The following is a 27,300-nucleotide window of genomic DNA, read 5'->3' on the forward strand; positions in this document are numbered from 1 at the left end:
GCATAACGGTTATATTTCAAATTCGACTCGATTTTGAAAATAAAATTGTGAGTTTGACAACACGCGTCATCTACCAACGGTTATATTTTAAATTTGAGTCGATTCGCTTTTGTCGTTGAACCGATCTTGTATTAATTCTTATAAAACCACATAAACCGAACCGGTTCCTTGCCACGTTGTCTTCATAGCACACGTCGTCGTTTGATCTTTAAAACATACCTTATAACAAAGATGAAAACTTATTTTCATTCCCTCCCATTTTAATGCTAGCTGACCTGTTTTGTTCTCTACAAAGTTACCGCGTTGGGAATCTAGTAGAAGCATAGATTGCTTTTGACAAGTAAAGTTTTCTTGTACCTCTCTGCTCCAACTGATGTGTAATTTCATATCAGGATCTTACATTTTGTACAATAGATAAGCTTCTTTTTTTCTTGTGTTCTGATGTTGGATTTGATAAATGTACAGGCGCTTTTGTTCAGGAGTTTCGTAATTGGGAATCTTCTTGGGAATTGGAAGCACTGTATGTAGTTTTTGTTATACAATTCAAAATTTTAATTTAGTTTAGTTTCATGTCTCTGAGTTTTGAATCCTGAGAGCATGTTTGGTTCTGGAAATACAAGTTGATAAAGAGTTGACCTCCAATGGAAAATCACCAGAGAAATTAAACAGCTGGATCTCTTCTCATGAAAGTTTTTGGAGTTATTATTGCTGTAAGCTGGCTTATCTACCAATCTTCAGGAAAATTATCTTTGTTCATCTTTATTTATGTTTTAAGTTTCCTTATTTAGTGTTTAAAAACTGTAGTTGGAGCATTATATGTGACTTGTCGAATTATTGGAAGACCTACTTCAAGTTGAAATTCATGATTTTGAAATGGTTTAACATTCACTTGTATATTATTTATTTGTAATATGATCAACCGTTAACTAAAAGTGCGTCCCTAATTGCTGTATTTCAGCTTGGAACTGTCAATTTGTGTCCAAGTGTGTAATAACAAGTATTGAGACTGCTCGGATATTTGATTTTTGAGGAATTCCCAAGAAGAGACAAAGGTCTTGTGCAGTTTTAGTTTCTGGCCTCCCAGTTCGGTCACACATTATCTTCAACGAGAATTTTCCTGTTGTCACTGGTAGACTTTCTGGTTCCATCAACGTTCTATTTGTAGATCTTGCGGGCTGATACAAACTAGTAAGTCCTTGTGTTAGTAGACTAGTGCATGATCATTGCAATTAGCGTTGGTGGCTTCTAGTGGACTGAAACTGTGTTTACTTGTGTCTAAGAAACAGATACCTAAGCGAAGCCTTCATATCGGATAATCTATAGCAATATAGAAGTAGAAAGGGCAAGTTTTAATCATTTCTTCCTAAGTTATTGTAGTAGCTTGAACTTGGAGCGTTTGCTCAGCCAAATGTTTTGAGGTTGCAATATCCTCCAGCTCCTTTGTGATGTGTATTGTAGTTTTCTTTCACTGTAAATTCCTTTTTGTCAACCCTAAGGAAGGTTGTTTATTGCTGGTTCATGCTTTTTAAGTTGGCTTTAGGCTTTAAAGCAAGTTTACTTATTACAAGATAATTGTTAAGTGGAAACCAAATTTGATGTTAAAATAGAGAAGTATTACATATCTTCATGATCTTAGAGCATGTTTCTTATTTAAGATCATCCTGAAGTAGAAATCAAACTGAAAAAAGAAAATGAGAATAGAGAGTTATAACATCTCTTTATTACACAAAGGAAGTTCCAATAGCTTTCAGATGGCTCTTGTTTAACCCATACTCACTCGAAGACAAGAACGGCTTCTGTGAACCTCAGGAAGTGACTGCCACCACTTTCTGAATGTTGAGCCCTCCAGAAAAATATGCTCATCATCTACTTCCTTATCTCTGATCCATCCTTGAAGCAACTCTTCTAGTCTATTAACCCTTGCCTCATTATATGCTATTCCCCTTAGTTCTTCAACCTCTGCCCAAAAGCACGGTCCTAAGCCGGATGCCTCTATCTCCTCTGCACTCCGTCCTGCCTTCAGTAGGACATGCTCGTACAACTTCTGAGCGTGTTTGTAACGTTTTGGTCTTCCTTTTTCCATGTAACTCCCCGTGTCTTCGTTCTTCAAATGCCTGTAGTAGTTTCCAATATCAAGTGGTTCCATTAATTTGCGGTAGCGAGTTACTAGATCGGTCCACACACTGCTCCCCTCGAACCCATCTGGAAGTTGACCTTTCTTCAGTAAACCCAGCACATCGTCAAATGAACCAGCTAACTCAGCTCTAGTGACGTTCGCATTGAAGTCGTTCTCTTCATTAGATTCCTTGAAGGAATCATAGTACCCTTTTGCAGGAGCTTGACACCTTGGCTGCTTGTATTCCTCCTCTATCCATTTCAGCTTATCTACTATTTTAGACTGTTTGGTGGTTTCTATCTTGCTCTGATTATCTACTCGTTTCTTCTCTGCCTCAAATGCAGCATGGACGCATTCTCTGGCCGCGCTTGTGCTCTGCAAAAAAAAAGAAACATCAATTGTACGACAAATGATCTTTCTTTTTTTCTTATTCAGCAAAAAAAAAAAAAAACATATAAGGATCAGTCCATGGAGAAAAGAGAGAAAGAGTTTACCAGTCCAAAGTCAATGAGCGCAGATTCATCCAAAGCCAAGTGATCCATGTCAAGATTTGAATCTACCATTTCCTGATAGCTATGGTGATCTCTTATGCTTTGATTTGGTCTTAGAGACAATTCTCGCTCGTTGCTTGACTGAGAAGCATAAAACAGGATCTGAAGAATGACGTCTGAGTTGTCCATTGCGACCAATCTCGTCCCCGTAGAGAAGACAAAAGTGCCTGCCGGTCTATAAGGACTCAGCTCAAGGAAACTTGAAAAGGTTTCCAAAAACGCATTTCCTCCGTCTCCAATCAATTCACAATTGGCTTGGCGAGCAGCAGTTTCCACGTCTTTCATCACCGTTGCGTAGAAATCTGCGATGGTCTGGTCGTTTTCTTGGATCGAAGCTCTACGACCCAGGAGGGAAAGAGCATAAGGCAGAGCTTGCTTTGTTGATGCCTTTGGAGCAAGCATTATCCGAGGGACGATATCGAATATTGTGACGAAATTAAAGAAGAGCCTGCCCCAGTTCTCTCTCCCAAGAGCGTGCTTGAAGACATAGTCACCGACCAAAGGAGCTCCAAAGGTCAAACAAAGAGGCTCTGGGAAAGAGAACTCATTACTACTCTTCTTTGTGAAGAATGTCTCCAAATACCAAACTGTTGCCAGGATTGCAGTTGCCCCTCCTGAGGAATGTCCTGTGAACACTATCCGTCGAGGTCTGATTTTCTCGACAAGCGTTTTAACCTGCAAGTTAATAAGTCATATGTTTTCAACTTGATGTCCCCAAAAAAAAAGAGGTCAAAAGAGTTTTGTTACTTACAGAAGCAGGAAACGAGGTTGAAATGAGAAGTTGAAGATTCTTGAGGAAAGCTTCGTTAACGGTAGCGCGAGCGTCAGCGTCAACGTCGTTGCTGAAGCTTATCATACAAGGGAACTGAGCACGATTCATCTTAGTTTCCCCAAAGGAAGACTCATTCTCCGGACCAAACCAGTTATTCACCAAGAAAGATGGTCTGAAAGCGAAAAAGACGGTATCGTCTTCTACTTCTTGGTGGAAGTGGTCGTTGCTGAACCCTTTGGTCGATTCCTTCAACGAAGTGGCGATTAGATCACTACTGAGTCCGGGAAGAGCATCTAACGCCATTGATGTAATAATCTCTTTCTTGTGGACCTTTTCTCTCTCTGTTCTTGCTTATGGTCTTTCTTCTCAATGTGGAATGGAGATTTAAAGGCAGAGAGATGTACGAAAAAATAATTACCAAAAGTACCCATCGAAAACGCGAGTAGATAGTTCACTGCAACATGGGGTTTTGGGGATATTTTTTTAGAACTGTTGTCTTTACTTCGTAATTGTTTTTCTTTTCGTAATTGACTCTGCTTTAACTATTGGGTGACTAGGTAAACGAATCTTAGCCATCCACGTGGAAAATTTATTGGATAACAGTTTTTGTACGTCCAACATGAGTGGAATTTCCTAGCAAATCTCATTCGGCTTTGAGCCGAAAGTTTTTCTCTTTTCATTAACTTATCGACATCGCTGGTGTTTTGTAGTAACTCATAGATTTTAGATTTATTCACGTTTTGTCGGAATTTTTCTTTTTTTTGGTAAAATTTTGTCGGAAGTTTCTTTGTCCTAAAGTTACAAAAGAATATTATTACTTTCAAGCGTTCATCAAATTTATTGGGCCAAAAATATTAAAATTTTTAAAAGGGGCAAAAGAGAGAAAGTGCGAAGAGAGAGAAAGCAGATCTCACCGTTTTTCATAGCTCCGGGCGATGGCGTGGGCTTCGTCAGACACCGTCGGTCCGGCCTACCTCTTTTACTGGTGTATGTTCTCATGTTTGTATGGTCTAGAGATGTATATTTTTGCTTCCGCCGCTGCATCTCCCTCTAGATGAGCGGTCGGCCTTGTTCGCCGCCGTGGTTCCTCTCCGACAGAGGTGAGCGGTCGGTCTTGTTCGCCGCCGTGGCTCCTCTCCGTATGAGGTGAGCGGTCGGCTCTTGTTGGTGTTTTGACGGAGGCTCCGTTATGCTCCGTTTTGTTTCGTTGGCTCCTAGGGTATGGTTGTGGTGTTGGATCGGCTTGAGATCTCGTTGAGGTTGAAGACGGCGATGGCGACGAATCGTGGTGAGATCTTGGTGTGTTTCGATGATGCTCTCCTAGGGTTTGAGCCAAAAGCATTGATGATGGATGGAGTGTATCCCGTCTCCCTCATGGTTGGGAAGCAAGCTCCAGCGGTGTAGCAGTTGAGGCGCGGACCCTGCAACGGAGATTCTCTTCCGGCGGTGGTGTCGGAGCAGTCTTGGGCGCGTAGGCGCATGGTTAGGGCGAGGGAGGCACACGGTGGAGTGTGGTCTCCTTTGGACCTGGGTTCTCGGTTTTTGATGTTTAGTTCGGCCGCAATTAGTTGAGCCCTTTAAGCAATTTGTATGGATTGGGCTTTTAGCCATTGTTTAATATATTTCAATTTGAGTAAAAAAAAAGGGGCAATTCCATAAAAATACCCGAACTAAATTTTGTTAAGCTTTTTAATATCCAAACTTTTTCACTACCCAGTTTAATACCCCAACTAATTATTTTGCTAATTTTATTACCCAAATTTTTAACAATGTACCCACTTTAATACCCAAATTTTATTTATTTAAATAAAAATACAAATAAATTTCAAACAAAACTTAATAAAATCTAAAAAATCTAAGGAAAAAATATTAAAAATTCTATTTTATTTTAAGATTTAGAAAAGAAGGTAGATAAACCATGGAAATTTATTTTTTTAATATATAAATGAATTTGAATGATAAAAATAATTTTCGTTTTTATTTCAGAAAACAAACTAAATACAATATTTAAAACTCAGAAATTTTATTACAAAATTTAATATTTTATACTATTTAGTTATTTTTATTTCTCAAACACCAAAAAAGTTTAGAATTTTCTGAGTTTATTTTGTAAATTTTAGAGTTTTTTAAAACTTTTATTTGAAACTTATTAATATTTTATTAAAATAAATAAAATTTGGGTATTAAAGTGGGCACAGTTTTAAAAGTTTGGATATTAAAATGAGCAAAATAATTAATTGGGGTATCAAACTGGATAGTGAAAAAGTTTGGGTATTAAAAAACTTAACAAAATTTAGTTCGGGTATTTTTATGGAATTTTCTCTTCCTCAACTTTGTTTTACCCATGCTTCTACATATCATTTATCAAACCGGTTCAATTTTATTCGAATTGACCTAAAAAGTAAACCGAAACAGACTCACGACTGTTTTCTTGGGGCGTTCCAATTGACTTTTAGTTTTAGATCAACGAATGACACGAACCGGATTATAATCAAATTTCATGCCTTCGGTTCCGTTTTTGACTTCTGAGTGAGGTTTTCTAGCGAAAAACATCTATTCAGAGGGTTGACACAAAAAAAAAAACATCTATTCAGAGATAATATTTGTTTTCTTTTTCAATTCCATTTCATTTTTGTCAGTTGACCAAAACCAATTTAACAGACCCAATTCAATGAATATATTTGATTAAACTGATTTTAAGTCTTTTTGTCAATCATTTACAATACAGTTTTAGTTTTATTCAGTTATGTTAAAACTGTTAGATTTTTGATACACGCATTTGTTTCCTTTTATGTTAGCAACCATACGAGTATTTGCTTTCAGATGGAAAAGTCTTGGAGACTAGGATCGTCGTGGTCTTTAATAAAATACTCACTCAATTCGGAAATTTCTAGGAAATGTTATTTACTGTGGTCCAATATTTTAAATAATTAACATATCTTAGTGGATCCGTACCTAGTTGACAGGTTGTAGTAAACTTGTAGTACAAGTTGACAGCTTAGTTTAATTAGACAAGAGATTTGCTTGTATTAAACTAACTAGATCATGATCCGCTCGACCGAGCGGGAGTCAATTTTTTTTATCTTTGTTTTAACTAAATGTATACATGATCGCAATATGTATTAATATAAAATTTTGATAAATAACAATGTGTACTAATGTGTTTAAATAAGTAATGTGTTTAATTACTAAATTTGATTTTTAAATTTTATGATAACGTAAAGTAATTTTTTCTATATTATTTAAAATATATAGTGCTATATATTTTGTATTTTCAACATTTATCATATAAAACTTACATTGGGATATTATTTATATAAAATTATGTGTAACATAATATATTTATATATTATATAAACATATGGACACCCGCACGGGTTTTATTTTTAAAATGTATTCTATATTATTTAGTTTTATGTAGTATCGAGTTTGTATATTCAATTTTGTGTTTAAAGAACAATATCAAAACTGTCTTTCGTATGTAAAAATAACATTTTGCAATCGCGAGTTGTGTCTTTTTATTGTAACACAAAATTTTATATAAAACTTATGTTTTTTTGTACATTACGAAATTTAATTTTTAAAAATAATTATTACGTAATTTCAAAATGAATTTGATCTCTGAGGTCTAATATATTTTGTGTGTAATGGTTCAAAGCATTTTTGACATATATTATATTTTAGTTTGGTTTGTTTTTAGTATTAATGTATAAATATAATACTATATAATATTACTATATTCTATACAATATATGAAGTTATGTGTTATTTGTTTTAGAAAGTAGATTAGGCCCAACATAGTTATAAGAATAGTCATATCTTTATGTATGTGTCTATGACTTATCTACCTAATGTTATTCGTACTAATAAAATTAATATGGCCAATGAAAGTATACTGATCAATTTAAAATGAATTGTATAGGATAATTATAGAACGATTAATATTTTTAGTATTTTAGTATATATCTTATTTAAATCGACATGTAATAAATGTAAAAATCATATATGGAATATGGACAAAAAGAAGAACTGTATTTAAAGAAATACATCAATGCAAAGTTAGACTATGATACGTATTATATATAAAGAATGAGACATTTAATTTAAATATATGAGGTACATCTTTAAAAATCTATCTAGAAAAAGTTGTAATGTTCCTATTTTAATAAGATAGATCCAAGTAACAACGCTTCTTTCACTTAACATTTAGACCACGTAAAGTGAAAGCCAAAAAGTCACAAAGTTCCTAGCTAGTATCAGCACCATTTACATATCTTTTTAACACACATATCTCAAAGTAAATAAATTATAAAAATAACGTATTTATCCTCTAATTAATCCCAATTCTCTGGTTTAAAATCTACAATTCTACTCTAGGAAAACACCTTCCTAGCATCTCCGGTATATTTTATTATTTTTATCTTAAAAATGGAAGAGTTCTATAATATAGATGAAATTTATTATAGTGTATCTTTTGAAATAGCAGTATACTATAAATAGAAGAATACAATTCATTCCTTTATTAGGAAAAATAGAAATCTCAATTATAAAAAAAAGTTGATAAATCGTAAGATTTTTCCACTAATCAGCAAAAATTGGTGATAAATCGTATTTTCAAAGATTCAAAACTCAATCTTCTGATGTAGAAATGTTTCCATTAGAATATGTTTTGTTTTGAGTGAAGTTTTCTAACAAAAAAACAAAAAGTAGGTCTAAAAATGGAATTTTTAACAATACCACTTTAAATGTATCATTATTCATTTTTACCACAACTAAAGACACATTTTAAAAAATATCATATTTATTAAAAGGTTAAAAACTCTTATATCTTTGTTTTTATATGTTTTTCAAAATCCTAACCCCAAATTCTAAATCTTGAACTCTCAATTCTAAATTCTAAACCATAAATCCTCAACTCTAAACTATAAATCCTCAACTCTAAACCATAAACCCTAAACTCTATACCCTAAATTCAATACCTTAAATCCTAAACCCTAAAACCTCAACTATAAACCCTAAATCCTCAATTCTGAATCCTAAACTATATACCCTACACCCTAAAACATCAAATCTAAACCATAAATCATAAACCTTCAAATCTAAACATTTCATTAAAAGTGGTGGTAAAAATGGTTAATGTAAAGATGAAAGTGGTACTGTAAAAATTGTATTTTTGGCAATTTCCCATCTAAAATTCTGTTTAGTTCTTCTTCTTAATTTTTAATTTATTTTATATTAAAACAATACAGAGCTGAATAATTTTTTGTAGTCAGGGAACTTTTCTATATTTATAATTTTCATTAAGAAAACTACGAACTAGTAATATGATAACCAGTTTTTTCATATAAATAAACTAGCAATGCAGAAGAAGCTCAATCGCAAGTTTTGAATTTTGGATAGAGTTGTAAACATTTTCTTCCTTGGTTATTACTTATTAGTAGCTACAACTTGGACCGTTTTGACAGCCAAATGCTTTGAGGATTAGAAGTTAGTATTGTTTAACCCACATTTTTAGTACATTCAGGAGGCTTCTTTGTAGTTTCACTGTATATTTCCTTCCGTCAACGCTTAAGAGTGGAAAACAAATTTGACATTATAACATAGAGCCATTACATCATTTAACATAACAATGATCTTTAGATCATCTTATTTTAAGATCAACTTAAACTGGAAACCAAATTTAAAAACATTAGAATAGAGAGCTATAACATCTCTTAACTAGATAAATGTGCACAAGGCACTTCCAGTAGCTAAAACTTCTCCAGGTTCAGGTTGGCTATTGTTTAACCCATACGCACTCGCAAGCTAGAGCCGCATCTGTGAACCTCAGGAAGTGAGTGCCACCACTTTCTAAATGATGAGCCCTCCAGAAATATATGTTCTTCATCTACTTCCTTGTCTCTGATCCATCCCTCAAGCAACTCTTCTAGTTTCTTAACCCTTGCCTCATCATATTCTTTTCTCCTGAGTTCTTCAACCTCAGCCCAAAAGCAAGATCCACAGTCAGATCTCTTTATCTCTTCAGCACTCCTGCCTGCCTTCAGTAGTTCATGCTCATACCCTCTCTGAGAGTGTTTGTAACGGTTTGGTCTTCCATGTATCATATAAGGCCCTGTGTCTTCGTTCTTCAAGTGCCTATGGTAGTTTGAAATATCAAGTGGTTCGATCAATCTACGGTAGCGATTTGCCAAATCTATCCACTCAATGCGCCCCTCAAACCCATCTGGAAGTTGTCCTTCTTTCACTAGACCGAGCACCTCGTCATAAATACCAGCTAACTCAGCTCTAATGACGTTTGCTCTGAAGTCTTTCTCTTCATTAGATTCCTTGAAGGAATCATAGTACCCGATTTTATGAGTTAGACACTTTGGCTTGTATTCATCCTCTATCCATACCAGCTTCTCTACTATTTTAGGCTGCTTAGCGTCTATCTTGCTTTGGTTATCGACTCGTTTCTTCTCTGCCTCAAATGCAGCATGGACGCATTGTCTGGCTCTTGTGCTCTGCCAAAGCAAAAAAAAAAACATCAATGAGCAGAGCCGGATGAAACATTACATTGCCTCCCAAACTTTTAAAAAAAATATTATACGTAGGCCATATGACCCCAAATTGTCCTAACTTTTTTTACCAAGATTAACCAAAAAATATTTATAGCCCCCTAAATCTCATATCCTTGTAGTCTAGAAGGATCAAACTATGGAGAAGAGAGAACTATTTTACCAGTCCAAGGTCACCGAGGGCAGATTCTTCTCCATTCAAAGGCAAGTGATGCAAATCTAATTGACTAACCACTTTCATTCCCATCGAGTGTACCATTTCCTCATAGCTACGGTGATCACTTATGCTCTGATATGGTCTTAGAATTAATTCCTGCTCGTTGCTTGACTGAGAAGCATAAAACAGAATCTGAAGAATGGCGTCTGAGTTGCTCACTGAAACCAATCTCGTCCCTGTAGAGAAGACAAAAGTGCCTGCGGGTCTATAAGGACTCAGCTCAAGGAAACTTGAAAGCGTTTTCAAAAACGGCTCTCCGTTTCCAATCAGTTTACAGACAGCTTGGTGTGCAACAGTCGCTGTGTCTTTCATCACCGTTGCGAAAAACCCTGTGATGCTCTGGTCGTTTCCTTGGTTCCCAGCTCTAGGATCCAGTTGGCTAAGAACACGAGGCAGATCTTGCTTTGTTGATGCCTTTCTAGCAAGCATTATCCGAGGGACGATATCGAATCTTGTGACGAAGTTCACGAAGAACCGGCTCCAGTTCTCTCTCCCAAGAGCGTGCTTGAAGACATAGTCACCAACCAAAGGAGCTCCAAAGGTTAAACAAAGAGGCTCCGGGAAGAAACCGCTCTGCTTTGTGAAGTATGTCTCCAAGTACCAAACTGTTGCTAAGATTGCAGTTGCGCCTCCTGAAGAATGTCCTGTGAATACTATCCGTTGACTTCTCATGCTGTCGACAACCGTTTTAACCTGAAAGTTTCAGACATAAATGAATTGTATGTTTCCAACTGATGTCCCCATAAAAGGTCAAAAGAGTTTGTTATACTTACTGAATGAGGAAATGAGGTTGAAACGAGAAGCTGAAGATTCTTGAGGAAAGCTTCGTTAACGGTAGCGTCAACGTCGTTGCCAATGCTTCTCATACAAGGGAACTGTTCACGGTTCATCTTAGTTTCTCCAAACGGAGACTCATTCTCTGGATCAAACAAATCTTTCTCCAAGAAAGATGATTTGAAACCGAAAAAGACGGTATTGCCTTCTTCCTCCTTGTGAAAAGGCTTAGTCGTGTTCGAAGCCATCCATGATCGGGTGATTAGATCATTACTGAGTCCGGCAAGAGCATCTAACGCCATTGATGTAATAATCTCTTTCTTGTGGACCTTTTCTCTCTTTCTTCTGCTTATGGTCTTTCTTCTTCTATTTGGACCAAGTGTGGATATAAAGGCAGAGAGATGTACAAAACATAATTACCAAAATACCCATCGAAAACGTGAGAGCTTATAGTATTTTATTCTTTTTGAATGAAAATGATTTGCTTATACAATAGTTGACTCTGCTTTTGGTATTGGTCACTAGGTAAACGAAACATTACCAATTCACGTGGTAAGTTCTCATTGGATCATAGTTCTTTACGTCCGACAAGAGTGGAATTTCCAAGCAATTCTCATTCAGCTTTTGTCCGAAAGTTTTTCTCGGTGTTTTCTTAATCTTGCTTTAGAAAATTTGTGGCTTGACTTTTGAGGTCTTCGTCTCCAATAGAAATTTTGTAGCTTGACTTTTGCGGTCTTCGTCTCCAATAATTTTTTTGTAGAAATGCTCATTTCACTTGAATGTTTTTTATAAAAGGTCTTTCCATATTAATCTCCAAGTAATTTAATTGGCCATGCGTTTTAAATCTATATTAATAGGTATATATATATGAAAAAAACTTATAACTATGTTACTAAAAACTACAACTATGTCACTAAAAAAACTACAAACTAAATTCTTACAACAAAATTTCTGTACTTACAACCCAACTAATTAATCAGACCCATGATCTAAATATTGTTTTGTCTAACTTATACAAGTTTTGATGTAAAGTTTTGTTAAATGTAAAACCAATTATAGATAGTTGAAAATGGTGTTTCTGGAATGTATTATTTTAACGTATGTTTTGATGTATTAATTAATTTTGTGTTGTCTATATTTTGTATTCTTTTATCATTTGAATGATATATTAATAGGGTGTGAGTTTGAACTTAATTGGTGTGATTTGTGTGTACCATCATACAATGGTTTCACAACTTTACTTGTTTATAATAGTAAATTATTTTTTATGCTAAATATTATTTTACTTTACTTGTGGGCTATCTATAGTTAGTTTTTATTTGTTTGGGTATAAGTATGCATTTTATTTTAGTTTAAAATGTTGGCCTATTGAACTCATAAGGTGAGATTTTGTAATTTGTTTGATGAACAGTTCGAAGCGAACAATTAGTCCAGTTTCTAACAAAAAAAATGAAGTTTATTTGTGGGTAACTAAAGAAAGTTTAAAATTCTGGGAAATTCTTTAGTTATAATTTTTCAATTGGCGTAATTTAATTATGAACTTTTAAATATTGAGTTAATCACTAAGTTTATATAAAATGATTAATTTGTTGTTGTGTTCGTACTATTGGCCAAGTCCACTAAAAACAGTCAAAGTTAAACATTGAAATCATACGGGCAGAGAGAGACAGTATGGGGAACATGATTATTTGGTTTGAAATGAAAACAAACGCTTAATATAAAATTTTCATGCAAAGTTATGATCGAGTATGATCTTTGTATCCATAACAACCTGTGTTAAAAATTCATAGTCCAATTTTGAGACTTCTATTCAATATATTTATCAAGAGATACTCTAAGTCTGTTTGATTTAAGAAGGTTAAAGTCCTACGGTAGGACTCCTACCTAAACCACTCGAATATGGCTGAATTAACCCACCTTTGCTTCTTCCTCTCCAATTCCACATCGACAATCCTCCATCCGAGCTCCTCTCATTCTTTATTCTCTCTTCATTGTTGATCCGTACTGCTCCAATTCCCAACCTTTTCGTACATGTGGCTTTTGTTGTTATTATTCTTCTCATGAAACCAAGTTCCTGTTTTGAAACTGTTGTCCTTTTTCAAGTTCATGTTTTGAGACTGACTCCATACATGAAAATGCTGGTCATAATCCCATGATTTCTCCAGTGTCAACTTCAGCCTACAGGATCCCAATTAACATCAAGATCAGAAATATGTACACATGAAGTTCCATTTATCTCTGTCCAATACACGACTTAGCGTTCTGGAATGTGTTTTTTCACACACTTTATTGTCCCACTGGACCACTCAAACGTATAGAAGCATATACTGCACTTCTTCTAAACTTTTGGACCATGGAACTGAACCAACCTTCACACATAAATCTTTTTCCCAAGCATGAATTGACTGTTTGCAGGATAAGAATATCAGTGACAGAGAGAAAAAAACTTTGTTCTCAGGCAAGATTCAAGTCTGTCAAAAAAAATGATTGTTTTTTTCTTTCACTAACCTGACCAAATAGTAATATGGTAAGATAAGATGATCGTACCACACCTTTCGTAGACCGGGGCAGTTGGAACCCAACTTTTATGATTTTGGCACAAACTGCAATTACAGATCCCACGACAAACAGGACAAATCTAATTTGGATTCTGGAAAGACTTTAAGAACATATTTTAAAATATATATATGATACTAAAGCCCAATATTTTTACTTAACCCTTTCGCTGCATCATAACACATAGTTGTTACATCTAAAAATCAATATTAGATGCTAAAATCATAGGTATGACGAAATTAAATTTATTTTTCTAAAGTAACAGATTGTTCCACTACACACCCGAGATATTACAACAGATAACTTTATTGTTATCGTGTGTTGAATACACCTCTCGAGCTCCGCTAAAATTTCAAAATTTAATAGATCATCTTTTCAGCTTACTTCAACCTCACTGCTATTCAATCTCTACGGTGAGTATAGGTCGGACATGAAAAAAATGAGTATGATTTTTCGTTACGTCTTTATGAAAAAAAGTAAAATAAAAAAGATGATTATCTGAAAATTATTGTAAAAACACACAAAAATTAAAATAGATAATAAATCTGTTTTAAAAAGCAATTAAGGAAAACAAAGCAGATAGCTGCATCCGAATAAGACCTAGAATTGTACTAAAAAGATCACACCGAATCTACCTCTACTCCTCTTGGGTTATGGGTAATTCCGCTTTGCATAATTCACATTTGCTGTGATCGAAACTCAGATCTTCTATTGTAAAAATATTAACGAATTCTAGTTTCAAAAAAAAAATATATATTAACGAATTTGTTAAACCACTGGACGAAATAAATTTTTACAATTTTTAGTACAATTAAAGCAAATGATTTGATAATTAACTTAAAAGTTAAAACTATAAAACTGAGTTTGAGAATTTCTGAATATATCTATCTTATTAAAACTAGGGGTGGGCACTTTGGTTATTTTTTTGGTTCGGTTCGGATTCGGTTCGGTTTGGCTAATTCGGTTCTAGAAATTTTCAAGTTGAAGTAAACCATATTTAGTTTGGTTGGGATCGGTTTCGGTTCAGTTTGTATTCGGTTCGGTTTGTATTTCGGTTCGGTTTAATCGATTTTTTTTAGTTTAATTTTTTTAAAAGAAATCATATTTTGAAACATCAACTCATGGTCATGAAATCATCATGTTGGTAACAATAAAAAATAAATTATGTGAATTAAATCAAATATATAATTAAATCAATAATTTCTTTCTGTTTAAACGTAAAACCAAACATAAAACCAAACATTAAAATGTAATCTACTTATTTTAGATTATTATCTTTCAACCTAATATAAATACTATAAACAATAGGAGTGGCACTTCGGTTATTTATGGATTCGGTTTTGGTTTGGTTCGGTTTGGTTAAATCGGTTCTAGAATTTTTCCAACCGAAGTAAATCATTACTAGTTTGGTTCGGTTTTGACTCGGTTTGGTTCGGTTGGTTCGGTTTGACTCGGTTCGGTTCGGTTTTTTTGCCCACCCCTAATTAAAATATAAACATTACAACTTCTTCTAGGTAGATTTTAAAGGTGGACCTCTTATATTTAAATTCTAATCCCTTATCTATAAAACATACCTTATAAGGCTTCCACATGTAACTATACGTGGATTTAATACGTACCATTATTACATCTCGATTTATATACTAAAAATATAATACGTACCATTGCTCTGAAACTAAATCTTACTTTTAGATATAATATATAGATATAATATATAGATATATAGATACCATTTCTCTTAAATACTATATAGATACTATATAGATATATAGATACCATTCCTCTGAAATACGTACCATAATCCCTGCCATGATCATATACATATGAATCATCACATACATAGAAATTGGATACTAATATATCTGAACAACTCAAATGTGCAACTATAATCCCTGCCATTATCATATACAAATTAGACATAGTATTCATAATAAAACTATGATGCGCACACTCATCCAACTACTTAAGATTGGTCCACATCACAATTATATTTAATCATCTATTTTTCCATATTCCAATTATATATTGCAATATGGAACAAAATTCATCTAAAGATTGGTCCATATTGTTCCTTTAAAAAATTGAATCTCTCAATTCTAAAATATACATTAAATAATCTTTTATAGCAAAACTACTTCTCCAATTTGATTTAACATACCTACAATACCAGATTTACTAATATCGCAAGTTTTAAAAATCGGTTATGAAAAACTACTTCTCCAAATTGATTTAACATGTCTACTATATCGGATTTAATAATATCGCAAGTTTTAAACATCGGTTATGGAAAATATTATTCTCCAAGTTTATTCTATCAAACCTAAAATCTAGGAAACAATAAAATCGATGTTCTGCTATATTACTATGGTTAATGTAATTGATTATCGAATATTCTTTTCCTTTAAAAATACAGTCAATATTCTTTTATAGAAAAACTCTTTCTCCAAGTTGTTAAAATAATCAGTTATGGAAAATCTCATTCTGCAAGTATATTTTACCCAAGCTAAAATCTAGGAGTCGATCAACTTGTAATATTTTGTATATATTATGGTTGATTTAATTGAATGTGAAATATTCTTTTTGACCTCACAAAAATTTGTCCATAAATACTTGATGTCCTATTCACCATACGACATTCACAAAAACTCCCAATTAAACGACATTATGGTGTGAAACCTTTAAGAAACAATTGGAAAATTCGAGTAAAAGTTCTTCATTGTTGGAAACAAAACACCGGTTCGACACATTTGAGTGCATCCTCGCAGATAATCTGTACTTGCATTTGTTTCAGATTTTATAAGTTTATTTCTATTCTACTGGTTTATAAACACAAGTTTCTTTTTCTGTTTTATAGGGTGTAAAGATCGTAGCTGCGTGCCAAAAGAACCAGATTTATCATATGCAACGTGATTTACCAGTTGGAGAGTGGATATCTTCGTGTCCTTCGAAAAGATGATATCTTCGTTCTCAGCTGTCTTCATAACCCGGAGCATTTATCTGAGTGTTTTATTAAGAGAAGAACAAAAAAAAATATGATACCAGTTTTGGAATTGCATGTCGACGATCTATCAAGGTTATGGCTAAACACTAAACTACTCTTACAAACATCAGATCTATCATCAGAAGAGAGAGAAATAGAACTATCACAAAACGTAAACTATTGAAAATTAAAACTTTAACAAACAATAAAGTTTTTATAAAAAACAACAATAAAGATTCATAGTCTTTGTAATGTATAGTATTCACTTTTTTATACAATAGTACTAAAAACAAAGAAAACTGAAATATAATATATATCAAAAATGCTTTGGATCATTATACACACAAATATATTAGACTTCAGAGATAAAATCCACTTTGAAATTATGTAAGAATTGTTTTAAAAAATTAAACTTTGTAATGTACAAAATCAAAATCAAAACACATTGTTTATTTAAACACATTAGTACACATTTTTTATTTAAATACATTAGAACACATTTTTATTTCTCAAAATTTAAAATTAGTACACATAGCAATCAGATGAACCATTTATTACGAACAAATATTAAAAAAATTGACACGATCGAGCGGGTCATAATCTAGTATTATATTAAAAGAGAAGTCATTATTTTTTTTAATGTGTGGTATTTTAAAATAGACTGTCATCTAGAAAATTAACCAAATAATTGTATAACAGTTTTACCGATAAAAATTGACCCTTCCCTTAATTGTATCACGTGGCCCGCCCATTATCTAAACTAGCATATTAACCGTATTTTATACAAACGTTGTTAAAGAAGTGTTCGATAAGTAACGGGGAAAGCTTGGTCTTTCATTAACTTAAAATCATCATATATATACATGATCTATAAGATAAACACCAATATAACATAGAGATAATGATAAAGAAATATATCGATCATATATAAATCGGTTTATAACACTCCTCCTTGATCGACACATCCAGTTCAGGGTTCATTCATGCTTTTGATGTTGCCTCATTAAAACCTTTTTAGAAAAATCCAGTGGGACAAAACCATGGATAAGGAAAAATAGTACAACACATGAACTTCCCCTGATTAATGCATCACTGAAGATCCTTCAGTCGATGCATGCCTATCTAGTGCACGAGCTTCTTGAACACTGATGTGGCTACGGACTTGGTGAAGAGATCGGTTGAATTCTCACTTGAACTGACTTGTAACACTTGGACCTCTCCTGCCTTCTGGAGCTCGTGGGTAAAGAAGAACTTTGGAATAATATGCTTCATCCGGTCTCCTTTGATGTATCCATCTTTAAGCTGAACAATGCAGGCTGTGTTATCTTTGTATAGGATGGTAGGTGAATCCTTTCCTTTGGTTATACCACAAGTGGTACTGATATGCTGTGTCATGGACCTTAACCATACACTCTCTCAACTAGCCTCATGCATAGCCAATATTTCTGTATTATTGGAGGAAGTAGTCGCCATGGTCTGTTTCATGGACCGCCAAGATATTGCGGTCCCTCTATGTGTAAAAACATATCCAGTCTGAGATCTACCATAATGTGGATCAGATAGGTAACCTGCATCAGCAAAACCAACTAAACCTTCCTTAGATTGGTTAGTAAACATAAGACCCAAATCCTTCGTTCCTTGTAAATAACGAAGTACATGTTTTATCCCATTCCAGTGCCTTTGGATCGGACATGAGCTGAACCTAGATAGTAAGTTCACAGTAAAACTGATGCATGGTCGTGTATGCCCAGCTAAATACATCAGGGCTCCTATGGCACTGAGATATGGCACCTCTGGACCAAGGACCTCTTCATCATCCTTCTTCGGACCAAATGGATCCGTGTCCGTACCAAGACTTCTCACGACCATGGGACTGTTTAATGGGTGAGATTGGTCCATATTAAATTTCTTGAGTATCTTTTCTGTATACGTTTCTTGATGCACAAAGATTCCATCTTTCACATACTCAAATTGTAAACCCAAACAAAACTTTGTTTTTCCAAGATCTTTCATCTCGAATTCTTTCTTGAGATATTCAACAGTTTGAGAAATTTCTCCAGATGTTAATAGGATATTTAAATCATCTACATATACTGCAATGATTACAAAATCCTTATTGAACTTCTTTATGAAAATACATGGGTAGACCTGGTCGTTTTTGTATCCTTCTTTCAGGAGATATTCAGATAGTCTATTGTACCACATTCGACCTGATTGCTTTAATCCATAAAGAGACTTGTTCAATCTGATACAATGTTGTTCTCGAGAACTCTCTTTGTTTTCAATACCATCTGGAATTTTCATGTATATCTCATTATCCAGTGGACCATACAAGTAGGCAGTTACAACATCCATTAACCGCATATCTAGATCTTCTCTTATAGCCAGACTTATTAAAAATCTCAAGGTCGTAGCATCCACCACATGGGAATAAGTTTCCTCGTAATCTATTTCTGGTCTTTGTGAGAATCCTTGTGCAACAAGTCGTGCTTTGTATCTCACAACTTCACCTTTCTCATTTCTTTTTCTCACAAAAACCCATTTGTATCCCACTGGTTTTATATCATGGGGCGTCCGGATGATCAGTCCAAATACACCTCTCTTTTTCAATGATTATAATGACAATCCGCAAACCTGGCCTTAAACAAATCACCAGTTGTTGGCTCTAGGTATTTAATGATAGTGGGGGAATCGTATCCAACGTATACTCTCATCCTCCTTTGAGGTCCCATCTTTGTTCTCTGTGGTGGTGCTATAGGCACTTGGACTGCACATCCAAAAACTCTTAGATGGGAAATATCTGGCTCATGACCCTTTATTATTTATGCTCACTTGATGGCCTGAGTCTAATTAACTCGGCTGCATGTAGCACAACATGTCCCCAAGCTGATATTGGGAGTTTAGTATTCATTAAGAGTGGTCGGGCAATCCACTGAATTCTTTTTATAAAAGACTCAGCCAGGCCGTTCTGAGTATGGACATGTGCTACAGAATGTTCCACACTTACCCCCATGGACATACATTAGTCATTAAAAGTTTGGGAAGTGAATTCACTAGCATTGTCAAGACGTATAGTCTTTAAAGGAAAATCTGGAAAGTGTGCTCTAAGTCTTATAATCTGAGCCAGCAACCTCGCAAGTGCTAGATAACGAGTTGATAAGAGACAAACATGTGACCATCTTGTAGATGCATCAATTAAGACCATAAAAATCTAAAAGTCCCACAGGGTGGGTGTATCGGTCCACAAATATCAACTTGTATTCTTTCCAGAAAATTTATCATTTCCTTATTCACTTTGGCTGGTGATGGCCTAGTGATTAGTTTTCCTTGTGAACATGCTTCACATATGAGGTATTTAGGGATAACTCTTTTATTTTTCCAATTGTGACCATTTGAATTTGTTATGATTTTTCTCATCATCACTGAACCGGGGTGACCCAGCCTGTCATGCCAAAGAGTGAACTCTTCTTTGAGTTCTTTGTTCATCACGGCATTAGCTTCAACCAGACTGGTCTTAACATAGTAAAGTCCAGTCCCACATGATGGCATAGTCTCAAGGACTCTTTTATTGCCTTGGGTGATATTATAAATCTGAAAAAATCTTTATTTCCTTCACCCTTGGTTTCAATATGAAAACCATTAAGTCTTATGTCTTTGAAACTTAACAGGCTCCTATTAGAGCTAGGTGTATACAATGCATCATCTATCTCTAGATGTGTACCATTAGGCAATAAAATGCATGTTTGGCCGCAGCCTTCGATTAGATTAGATGTACCAGCTATGGTTGTGATGTCGGCTGTTTTATTAATCAGATTTATGATACACAAGAGCGATAGATAATTAAAATGAAAAAAAGTGTTGTGAACAGTGTTGCAGGTGCAGAGCGACCAAGGGGCAGCGGGTAGCACTGGCCACTCCAGCCCGCAGCGACTCACCCCCAGCGACTAGAGCCGGCCGCTCGTTATTTTCGAGCATCGGCAGCGAGGCTCCTCAGCGGGTCGCTCCCGTCGCTCCATCTCGTGCAGCGGCCTACGCTCAGCGGGTCACTCCCGTCGCTCCGGCTTTCGGTCAGGTAAGCTCTCTAATCTGAAACCCGGTTCAATCTAATTGAACCGATCCTACCCACTCTAACCGGACCAACCCGACCCTACACCTACCCAACTCCCCCCCACGACATCTTCTCCCTCACTCTAGTCCCCTCCCTCAACTCACAAACTCTCTCAAGCTCTCACCACTTCAAACCCCATATCTCACTCAAATCTTCACCAAATCACCTCATTCTTTCACTCAAATCCAAGCTTTCGCCCCTGTAGTCTACTTCCCCACACATATTCACCTTTTCCATCCATCCAAAGCAAGGTATTGTGTTCTTGAAACCAATTTCGTAAGTCCATGAACTCTAGATTTTCAAAATCAAATTTTGGGTTTTTTCTTGCTTGATTGTTGTGAAATAGACTAGGGAAAGCTTATATATTAAGTTGGGTTGTTGATTCCATGGTGAAATTGAGTTGAAATTGAACTTTTGCAAATTAGGGTTCATGGATTTGGGGATTTTCGAATTGGGTCCTAATTGAGTGTGTTTGTGGTTGAGTTTGCTTGATAAGTTGTTTAGAAGCTTGAGCTGAAACTCTTATGACTCTAGAATCACTTTGTTCATCTTAACTTTCATCTCATGAGATTTTGAAAAGTGTGATTCTTGCTTCATTCAACTTACTCCTTTCCAAGTTTGTCTTGTGTTCAGGTACAATGACTAAGACAACCAAGACGGCAAAGGAGATTAAGGAGCAAGCCGCTCGAGGGAAAGCGCCCGCATCTGGTTCTGGAACACAGTAGATACAGAGGCAAGCAGCGGCAGCTGAAAGGAAAAAGTTGGCAGAGGAGAAGAGAGCGGGAAAGAGTGTAACAGTGCCTGAGATTGAAGAGAGCGATTCTGAAAGTGCAGACGAGCCTGCTCCACCAAAGAGAGCCAAAACGTCTAAGGGAAAAGGAGCTGTGGTTGAAAAAGACAGAGAAAAGAAGCCAACTGTTAAGCAACTCTATCACCATCTGAAGAATGAGATAAATTGGATGCCAACGAGGTTTGCGGATGTTCAGTTGCTGCGATAGCTGGGTCTTGAAGCTGATATCGAGGCAATGCTGGTTCATTTGAAGATGCCCAAGCTTCACACCATGGCATATCCTCTCTACAAAGATGTCTCATGCCAGTTCCTCTCTTCCCTCTTCGTCACTGTTCACAAAACTAAGCACGCAAGGGAAGAATGGGGAAAGATCGCCTTCACAGTGCATGGGAGAAGCTACACCATGAGCTTCAAGGAAATCGAGCGAGTGATGGGTTTTCCAGATTTGCAGTACTCTTTTCCTGAAAAAACCGACGACCTCCCCCAGAAGCTTTGGAAGCTGATCAGTGGTAAAGAACGCACTACTGGAAAAGACAAGAATTCTCATATCAGGCATCCTTCAGTGCGTTATCTACACAGGCTACTGGTCCATATCTTCTACCCACGAAAGGAAGTTGGTACCATCACTGATGAAGACATGTACCTCTTCTTCCCAGCCATTAAGCCCTACGCCACACACACGCAGCTCCCTTTCTCCATGGAGCTCTACTCAGAGGTTGGATGGGTCAGGTTCTTTGTGGGATGTCTTCGGCACTACAGAGATTGGGCTTGGACCACCGGTGGCTCCTCACCAAAGATTGGGATTGGAGGATTGATCACACCATTGCTTGAGTTCAAGGGTATCTCGTTGGGAAATGACGCGACAGCACCGATATTCTTGGATGCTCCTTACTTGCGGCAAGCCACTTACTTTAGTGGGAGATACAAGGGTGACTACGTCTACCACTACAAGATTGAGGGCAAAAAGGCCGAGGTGGTCCTCCCAAACAGAGAGCTGACAAGCCTAGCTGGGCCCTGCGGTATCAGCTTCATCATTCCTACGGGTGCTTTCCTTGGTGAGCATGGGTCCCTTGACCCCATCGGCCCGTGCACGGAAGCTGAAGAGAATATTGGAAGAGTTATGCCAGAAGCTGATACAGTGGAAGATGAGGATGTTGAGCCCGTCTATGGGCAGCTTCGCTACACATTCACACCATATTCCGGAACCCTTCCCCCTGGTGCCCTTCGCGACGCCCTTGATCATATCAGTAGGCTCCAGAGATGGAACAAGGCTCAAGATAGGACGATTGAAAATCTCAAGAAAAAGTGCAAGGAAATGAGCAAGACTGCGAAGCGGAAAGCGAAGTCAACATCCAAGATCTTGAGAAAGATAGCTGATGTCTTGACTAAGGGAGGTATAGCGGTATGTAGCAGAGCGGACTTTGAGTTCCCAGACGACCCAGTACCCCAACCTCCACCAAACCGCTCAGCCCTTCACTACAAGAAAACACGGGCTTAGCGACGAAAGTTAGCGACGAAATAATTTCCTCGTAAAATTACGAAGCCTTTACGAGGAAGTTACGTGAAAAGACAATAAACACGTTATTTCGTCGTTAATTAACGACGAAAGAGTTTCGTCGTAAAACAAACGTAAAGGAACGTCGTTTTTACGAGGAAACAGCATTTCGTCGTAATGAACACGTAATAATTAACGTGTAATTAACGAGGAAAATATTTACGTGGTTTTTGCGAGTGTCACCTAATTTTAGGTGACACACGTTTTTTATCTTGTCTAACTACCCATATTTCGTCGTTAATTCGTAGTAAAATCTCACCTACCAATTTCGAATTTTCCTATAAATATGTCATTTGAGGAACATTTGAAACGCACCACATGCAAAAGAAAAAAAAATCTAAAAGCGTGAAAAAAAAAATGTCTGGTGATGGAAATTATTTAGAGTTGCGGAGATGGATGTACACGCATAGAGATGCTAACGGGAGAGTGACGAAAGAGTATTTGGAAGGACTAGAGACATTTATGCATCAAGCAGATTCTACACCGCTCGCCCAAGAAAGCGGTAAGATGTTTTGTCCTTGTCGAAAATGCAACAATTTAAAACTGGCAACTCGTGAAAATGTTTGGAAGCATTTTATAAATAGAGGTTTCATGCCAAATTACTATATCTGGTTTCAACATGGAGAAGGTTATAATTATGAGAATGAAGCTAGTAGTAGTAATAGCAATTTTCAGAATGAACCGGTTGATCATTTGCATAATCAACATAGATACCATCAGGAGGAGCAGATGGTAGATAATTATGATAGGGTTCATGATATGGTAGCTGATGCATTTGTTGCTCATGATGATGATGAAGTTGAAGAACCTAACATAGATGCAAAAAAGTTTTATGAAATGTTAGATGCTGCGAATCAGCCACTTTACAGTGGTTGTAGAGAAGGTCTCTCTAAATTGTCGTTGGCTGCTAGAATGATGAGTATTAAAACTGATCATAATCTAACTGAAAGTTGCATGAATGCATGGACAGACTTGTTTAAAGAGTATTTGCCGGAAGACAATGTCTCTGCCGATTCTTATTATGAGATTCAGAAACTAGTTTATAGTCTGGGGTTGCCTTCTGAGATGATAGACGTTTGCATCGACAAATGCATGCTCTACTGGGGAGATGATGAGAAGTTAGAAGAGTGTCGATTCTGCAAGAAGCCATGATTCAAACCGCAAGGACGAGGACGTAATAGGGTACCGTACCAAAGGATGTGGTACCTACCAATTACCGACAGATTGAAAAGATTGTACCAATCTGAGGAGACTGCTGGAAAAAATGAGATGGCATGCCGAGCATACTCAGACGGATGGTGAGATGACTCATCCATCAGATGCAAGAGCTTGGAAACATTTTAACAAAATATATCCACCATTCGCTAGCAATAGCCGAAATGTGTATATGGGATTATGCACGGATGGATTTAGTCCCTTCGGTATGTCAGGGAGACAATATTCATTGTGGCCAGTCTTTATGACGCCATACAACCTGCCTCCAGATATGTGCATGCAACGGGAGTTTCTGTTCTTGACCATATTAATACCTGGTCCGAACCATCCAAAAAGGTCTCTGGATGTCTTTCTACAGCCACTGATAAAAGAGTTGAAAGATTTGTGGTCAACAGGGGTGAGGACGTACGACTGCTCAACGAAGACAAATTTTACGATGCGAGCGATGCTTTTGTGGACCATAAGTGACTTTCCTGCTTATGGGATGTTGTCTGGGTGGACTACACATGGGAGATTATCTTGTCCATATTGTAATGGAACGACAGATGCATTTCAGCTGAAGAACGGTAGGAAGACAAGTTGGTTCGATTGTCACCGGCGATTTCTTCCCATTAATCATCCTTATCGAAGAAACAGGAAATTGTTCAGGCAGAAAAGGGTTGTGAGAGACACTCCTCCTCCGTATTTAACTGGAGAACAAATTGAACAGCAAATCGATTACTACGGAGCTCAAGAAACAGTTCGTTGTGGTGGTAATTGGCATGTTCCCGGTAATATGCCTGATTATTATGGAGTTCAGCACAACTGGCACAAGAAGAGTATATTTTGGGAGTTGCCGTATTGGAAGGATCTTTTTTTGCGCCACAACCTAGATGTGATGCATATTGAGAAGAATTTTTTTGAGAACATCATGAATACAATATTGAATGTTCCAGGGAAGACAAAAGACAATCAAAAATCGAGGTTGGACTTGCCTGATATTTGCTCAAGACCCGAGTTACATATAAAAGCAATGGACAAGTTCCTGTACCGGTATTCAGATTGTCTTCAGAACAAAAGTCGGTCTTGTTCAACTGGGTTGCATCAGCAGTGAAGTTTCCTGATGGGTATGTTTCAAACCTCTCTAGATGTGTTGAAAAGGGCCAAAAGTTCTCCGGGATGAAGAGTCATGATTGTCATGTCTTTATGCAAAGACTACTTCCCTTTGCATTTGCGAAGCTACTTCCAACAAAAGTACATGAAGCACTTGCAGGTAATATATTATTACTCACACTAATTAATTTCTTAATTTATTTTTCAAAAATATGCACTAATAATTTGCTTAATTGTTTTTGGAATATACAAAGCCATTGGAGCATTTTTCAGGGACTTGAGCACTCGCACTCTTAAAGAGGATGTCGTAGAACAACTTCACGAGAACATTCCAATCTTATTGTGCAACTTGGAGATGATATTTCCTTCCTCATTTTTTGACGTCATGGAACATTTAGCTGTCCACCTCCCGTATGAGGCATTGCTTCGAGGACCAGTACATTATGGATGGATGTATCAGTATGAGCGGGCCATGAAATATATGAAGGGAAAGGCAAAAAACTTCGCAAAGGTTGAAGGTTCTATAATTGCTGGAAGTTTGACGGAAGAAACATCTCACTTCACATCGTACTACTTTGCACCTAATGTACGGACCCGACAAAGAGCTCCAAGAAGATATGATGATGGTGGTGTTGCCCCAACATATGCAGTTGCTGGTGTTCCGGATATCTTTAGCCAGATTGGACGAATGGGTGGGAAAACGAAAGAGGTTTGGTGGTCGAGTGATGAAGACGCCCATAGTGCACACACTTACATTCTACTTAATTGTGAGGATCCATTTATGCGCTATTTTGAAAGGTAACATATATGGAAAGTTCTAAACTAATTGTAATTAAAATATATTTTTCAAATGATGATATAACTAATAAAATATGTGCATTTTACAGCCTATTTGTTAGTCAAGTCCAAGAAGCTATCCCAGGTATATCCACAAGTGAGGTAGATAAAAGGAAAGATCGACACTTTATTAAATGGTTGAAGAGTCAGGTATTTACTCCAATCCGATATTTCTTTCGTCCACGGGGTGTAACGAAAGACGTTTGTTTCAATGTTCTCTTTAATTTAATTTTGCAGGTTGAATATGAGGATCTAGATTATCCCATATGGTTTCACGAATTAGTTCAGGGTCCACTTGCAAAGGTCACCACATCACCAATGTATTTCTCACGAGGCTTTACTTTTCATACGTACGAGTATGGTAAACACCGGACGACCAGCAATTATGGAATTTGTGTGAAAGGCGAAACCGATTTCTACGGGATCTTGCAGGAGATTATTGAAGTGGAATTCCTTGGGTTATTGAAGCTGAAATGCGTCATATTCAAATGTGACTGGTTCGACCCCGTGGTCAACAGAGGTGTTCGATTTAACAAATTCGGTGTAGTTGCTGTCAATGGTGGACGGAGGTACAACAAATTCGAGCCTTTCATATTAGCTTCGCAAGCAGACCAAGTTAGCTTCCTACCATACCCGAGGTTGCGAGAATCTGGAATAAGTTGGTTAGCTGTTATCAAAGTTACACCCCGTGGACGAATAATCGGTGGAGAAGAACCACCTTTGCAAGAAGAACACATCAATGAAGTCGAAGAACCTGAACAACAAATGGAAGACATCCTACTCATTGATCCGCATAATCATGAGTATGAAGATCTTCCCGACGATACCACTGACGATGCTGTTGAGGACGAGTTTAATGAAAGTGATGATGTTTCTAGTGTTGAAGAGAATGATGATGTATCTGATTGATGATGTAATTTTTTAAAAATATTATTTATTTTCAGACTTGATTAATGCATTTGGGGTTTAGGGTATGGGGTTTGGTGTTTGAGATTGAGTTATAAGTTAAAGGATGTTTGAGGTTTGGTGTTTGTGGTTTACATTTTTAGGGATTTTAAGGTTATCGACGTTAATTCCTCGTAAAGAAAAACACGGGCCTTGCAAAATCCACGTAAGCTGATTTCGTCGTAAAGCACACGTTAAAAATAAACACGGGCCTTGCAAATTCCACGTAAGCGTG

General features: G+C 36.5%; 2 protein-coding genes across 2 annotated transcripts; both read right to left on the reverse strand.

Annotated features, from left to right (window-relative positions):
• Positions 1-1,572: 1,572 nt before the first annotated feature.
• LOC108828312 (protein EDS1B) lies at positions 1,573-3,827 on the reverse strand. Its single transcript, XM_018601963.2, has 3 exons — positions 3,419-3,827; positions 2,611-3,342; positions 1,573-2,491 (listed from the first exon to the last, which is right to left on the reverse strand). The coding sequence occupies exons 1-3, from the start codon at positions 3,740-3,742 to the stop codon at positions 1,763-1,765; spliced, it is 1,785 nt and encodes a 594-aa protein (XP_018457465.2). The 5' UTR covers positions 3,743-3,827; the 3' UTR covers positions 1,573-1,762.
• A 5,185-nt stretch (positions 3,828-9,012) lies between these two features.
• On the reverse strand, positions 9,013-11,353 carry LOC108838839 (protein EDS1B). The gene is made up of 3 exons (XM_057000195.1): positions 10,987-11,353; positions 10,160-10,906; positions 9,013-9,942 (listed from the first exon to the last, which is right to left on the reverse strand). The coding sequence occupies exons 1-3, from the start codon at positions 11,287-11,289 to the stop codon at positions 9,223-9,225; spliced, it is 1,770 nt and encodes a 589-aa protein (XP_056856175.1). The 5' UTR covers positions 11,290-11,353; the 3' UTR covers positions 9,013-9,222.
• Between the last annotated feature and the right edge of the window lie 15,947 nt (positions 11,354-27,300).

This window comes from Raphanus sativus, chromosome 2 (genome assembly GCF_000801105.2).
Source record: "Raphanus sativus cultivar WK10039 chromosome 2, ASM80110v3, whole genome shotgun sequence".
NCBI classification, from domain to species: Eukaryota; Viridiplantae; Streptophyta; class Magnoliopsida; order Brassicales; family Brassicaceae; genus Raphanus; species Raphanus sativus.

Coding starts and splice junctions, on each gene's coding strand:
- LOC108828312 (XM_018601963.2), bottom strand. CDS start 3,742: ATGGCGTTAGATGCTCTTCCCGGACTCAGTAGTGATCTAATCGCCACT. Junction 3,343..3,418: donor CAACCTCGTTTCCTGCTTCT/GTAAGTAACAAA, acceptor ATTAACTTGCAG/GTTAAAACGCTTGTCGAGAA. Junction 2,492..2,610: donor CGCTCATTGACTTTGGACTG/GTAAACTCTTTC, acceptor TTTTTTTTGCAG/AGCACAAGCGCGGCCAGAGA.
- LOC108838839 (XM_057000195.1), bottom strand. CDS start 11,289: ATGGCGTTAGATGCTCTTGCCGGACTCAGTAATGATCTAATCACCCGA. Junction 10,907..10,986: donor CAACCTCATTTCCTCATTCA/GTAAGTATAACA, acceptor TGAAACTTTCAG/GTTAAAACGGTTGTCGACAG. Junction 9,943..10,159: donor CCCTCGGTGACCTTGGACTG/GTAAAATAGTTC, acceptor TTGCTTTGGCAG/AGCACAAGAGCCAGACAATG.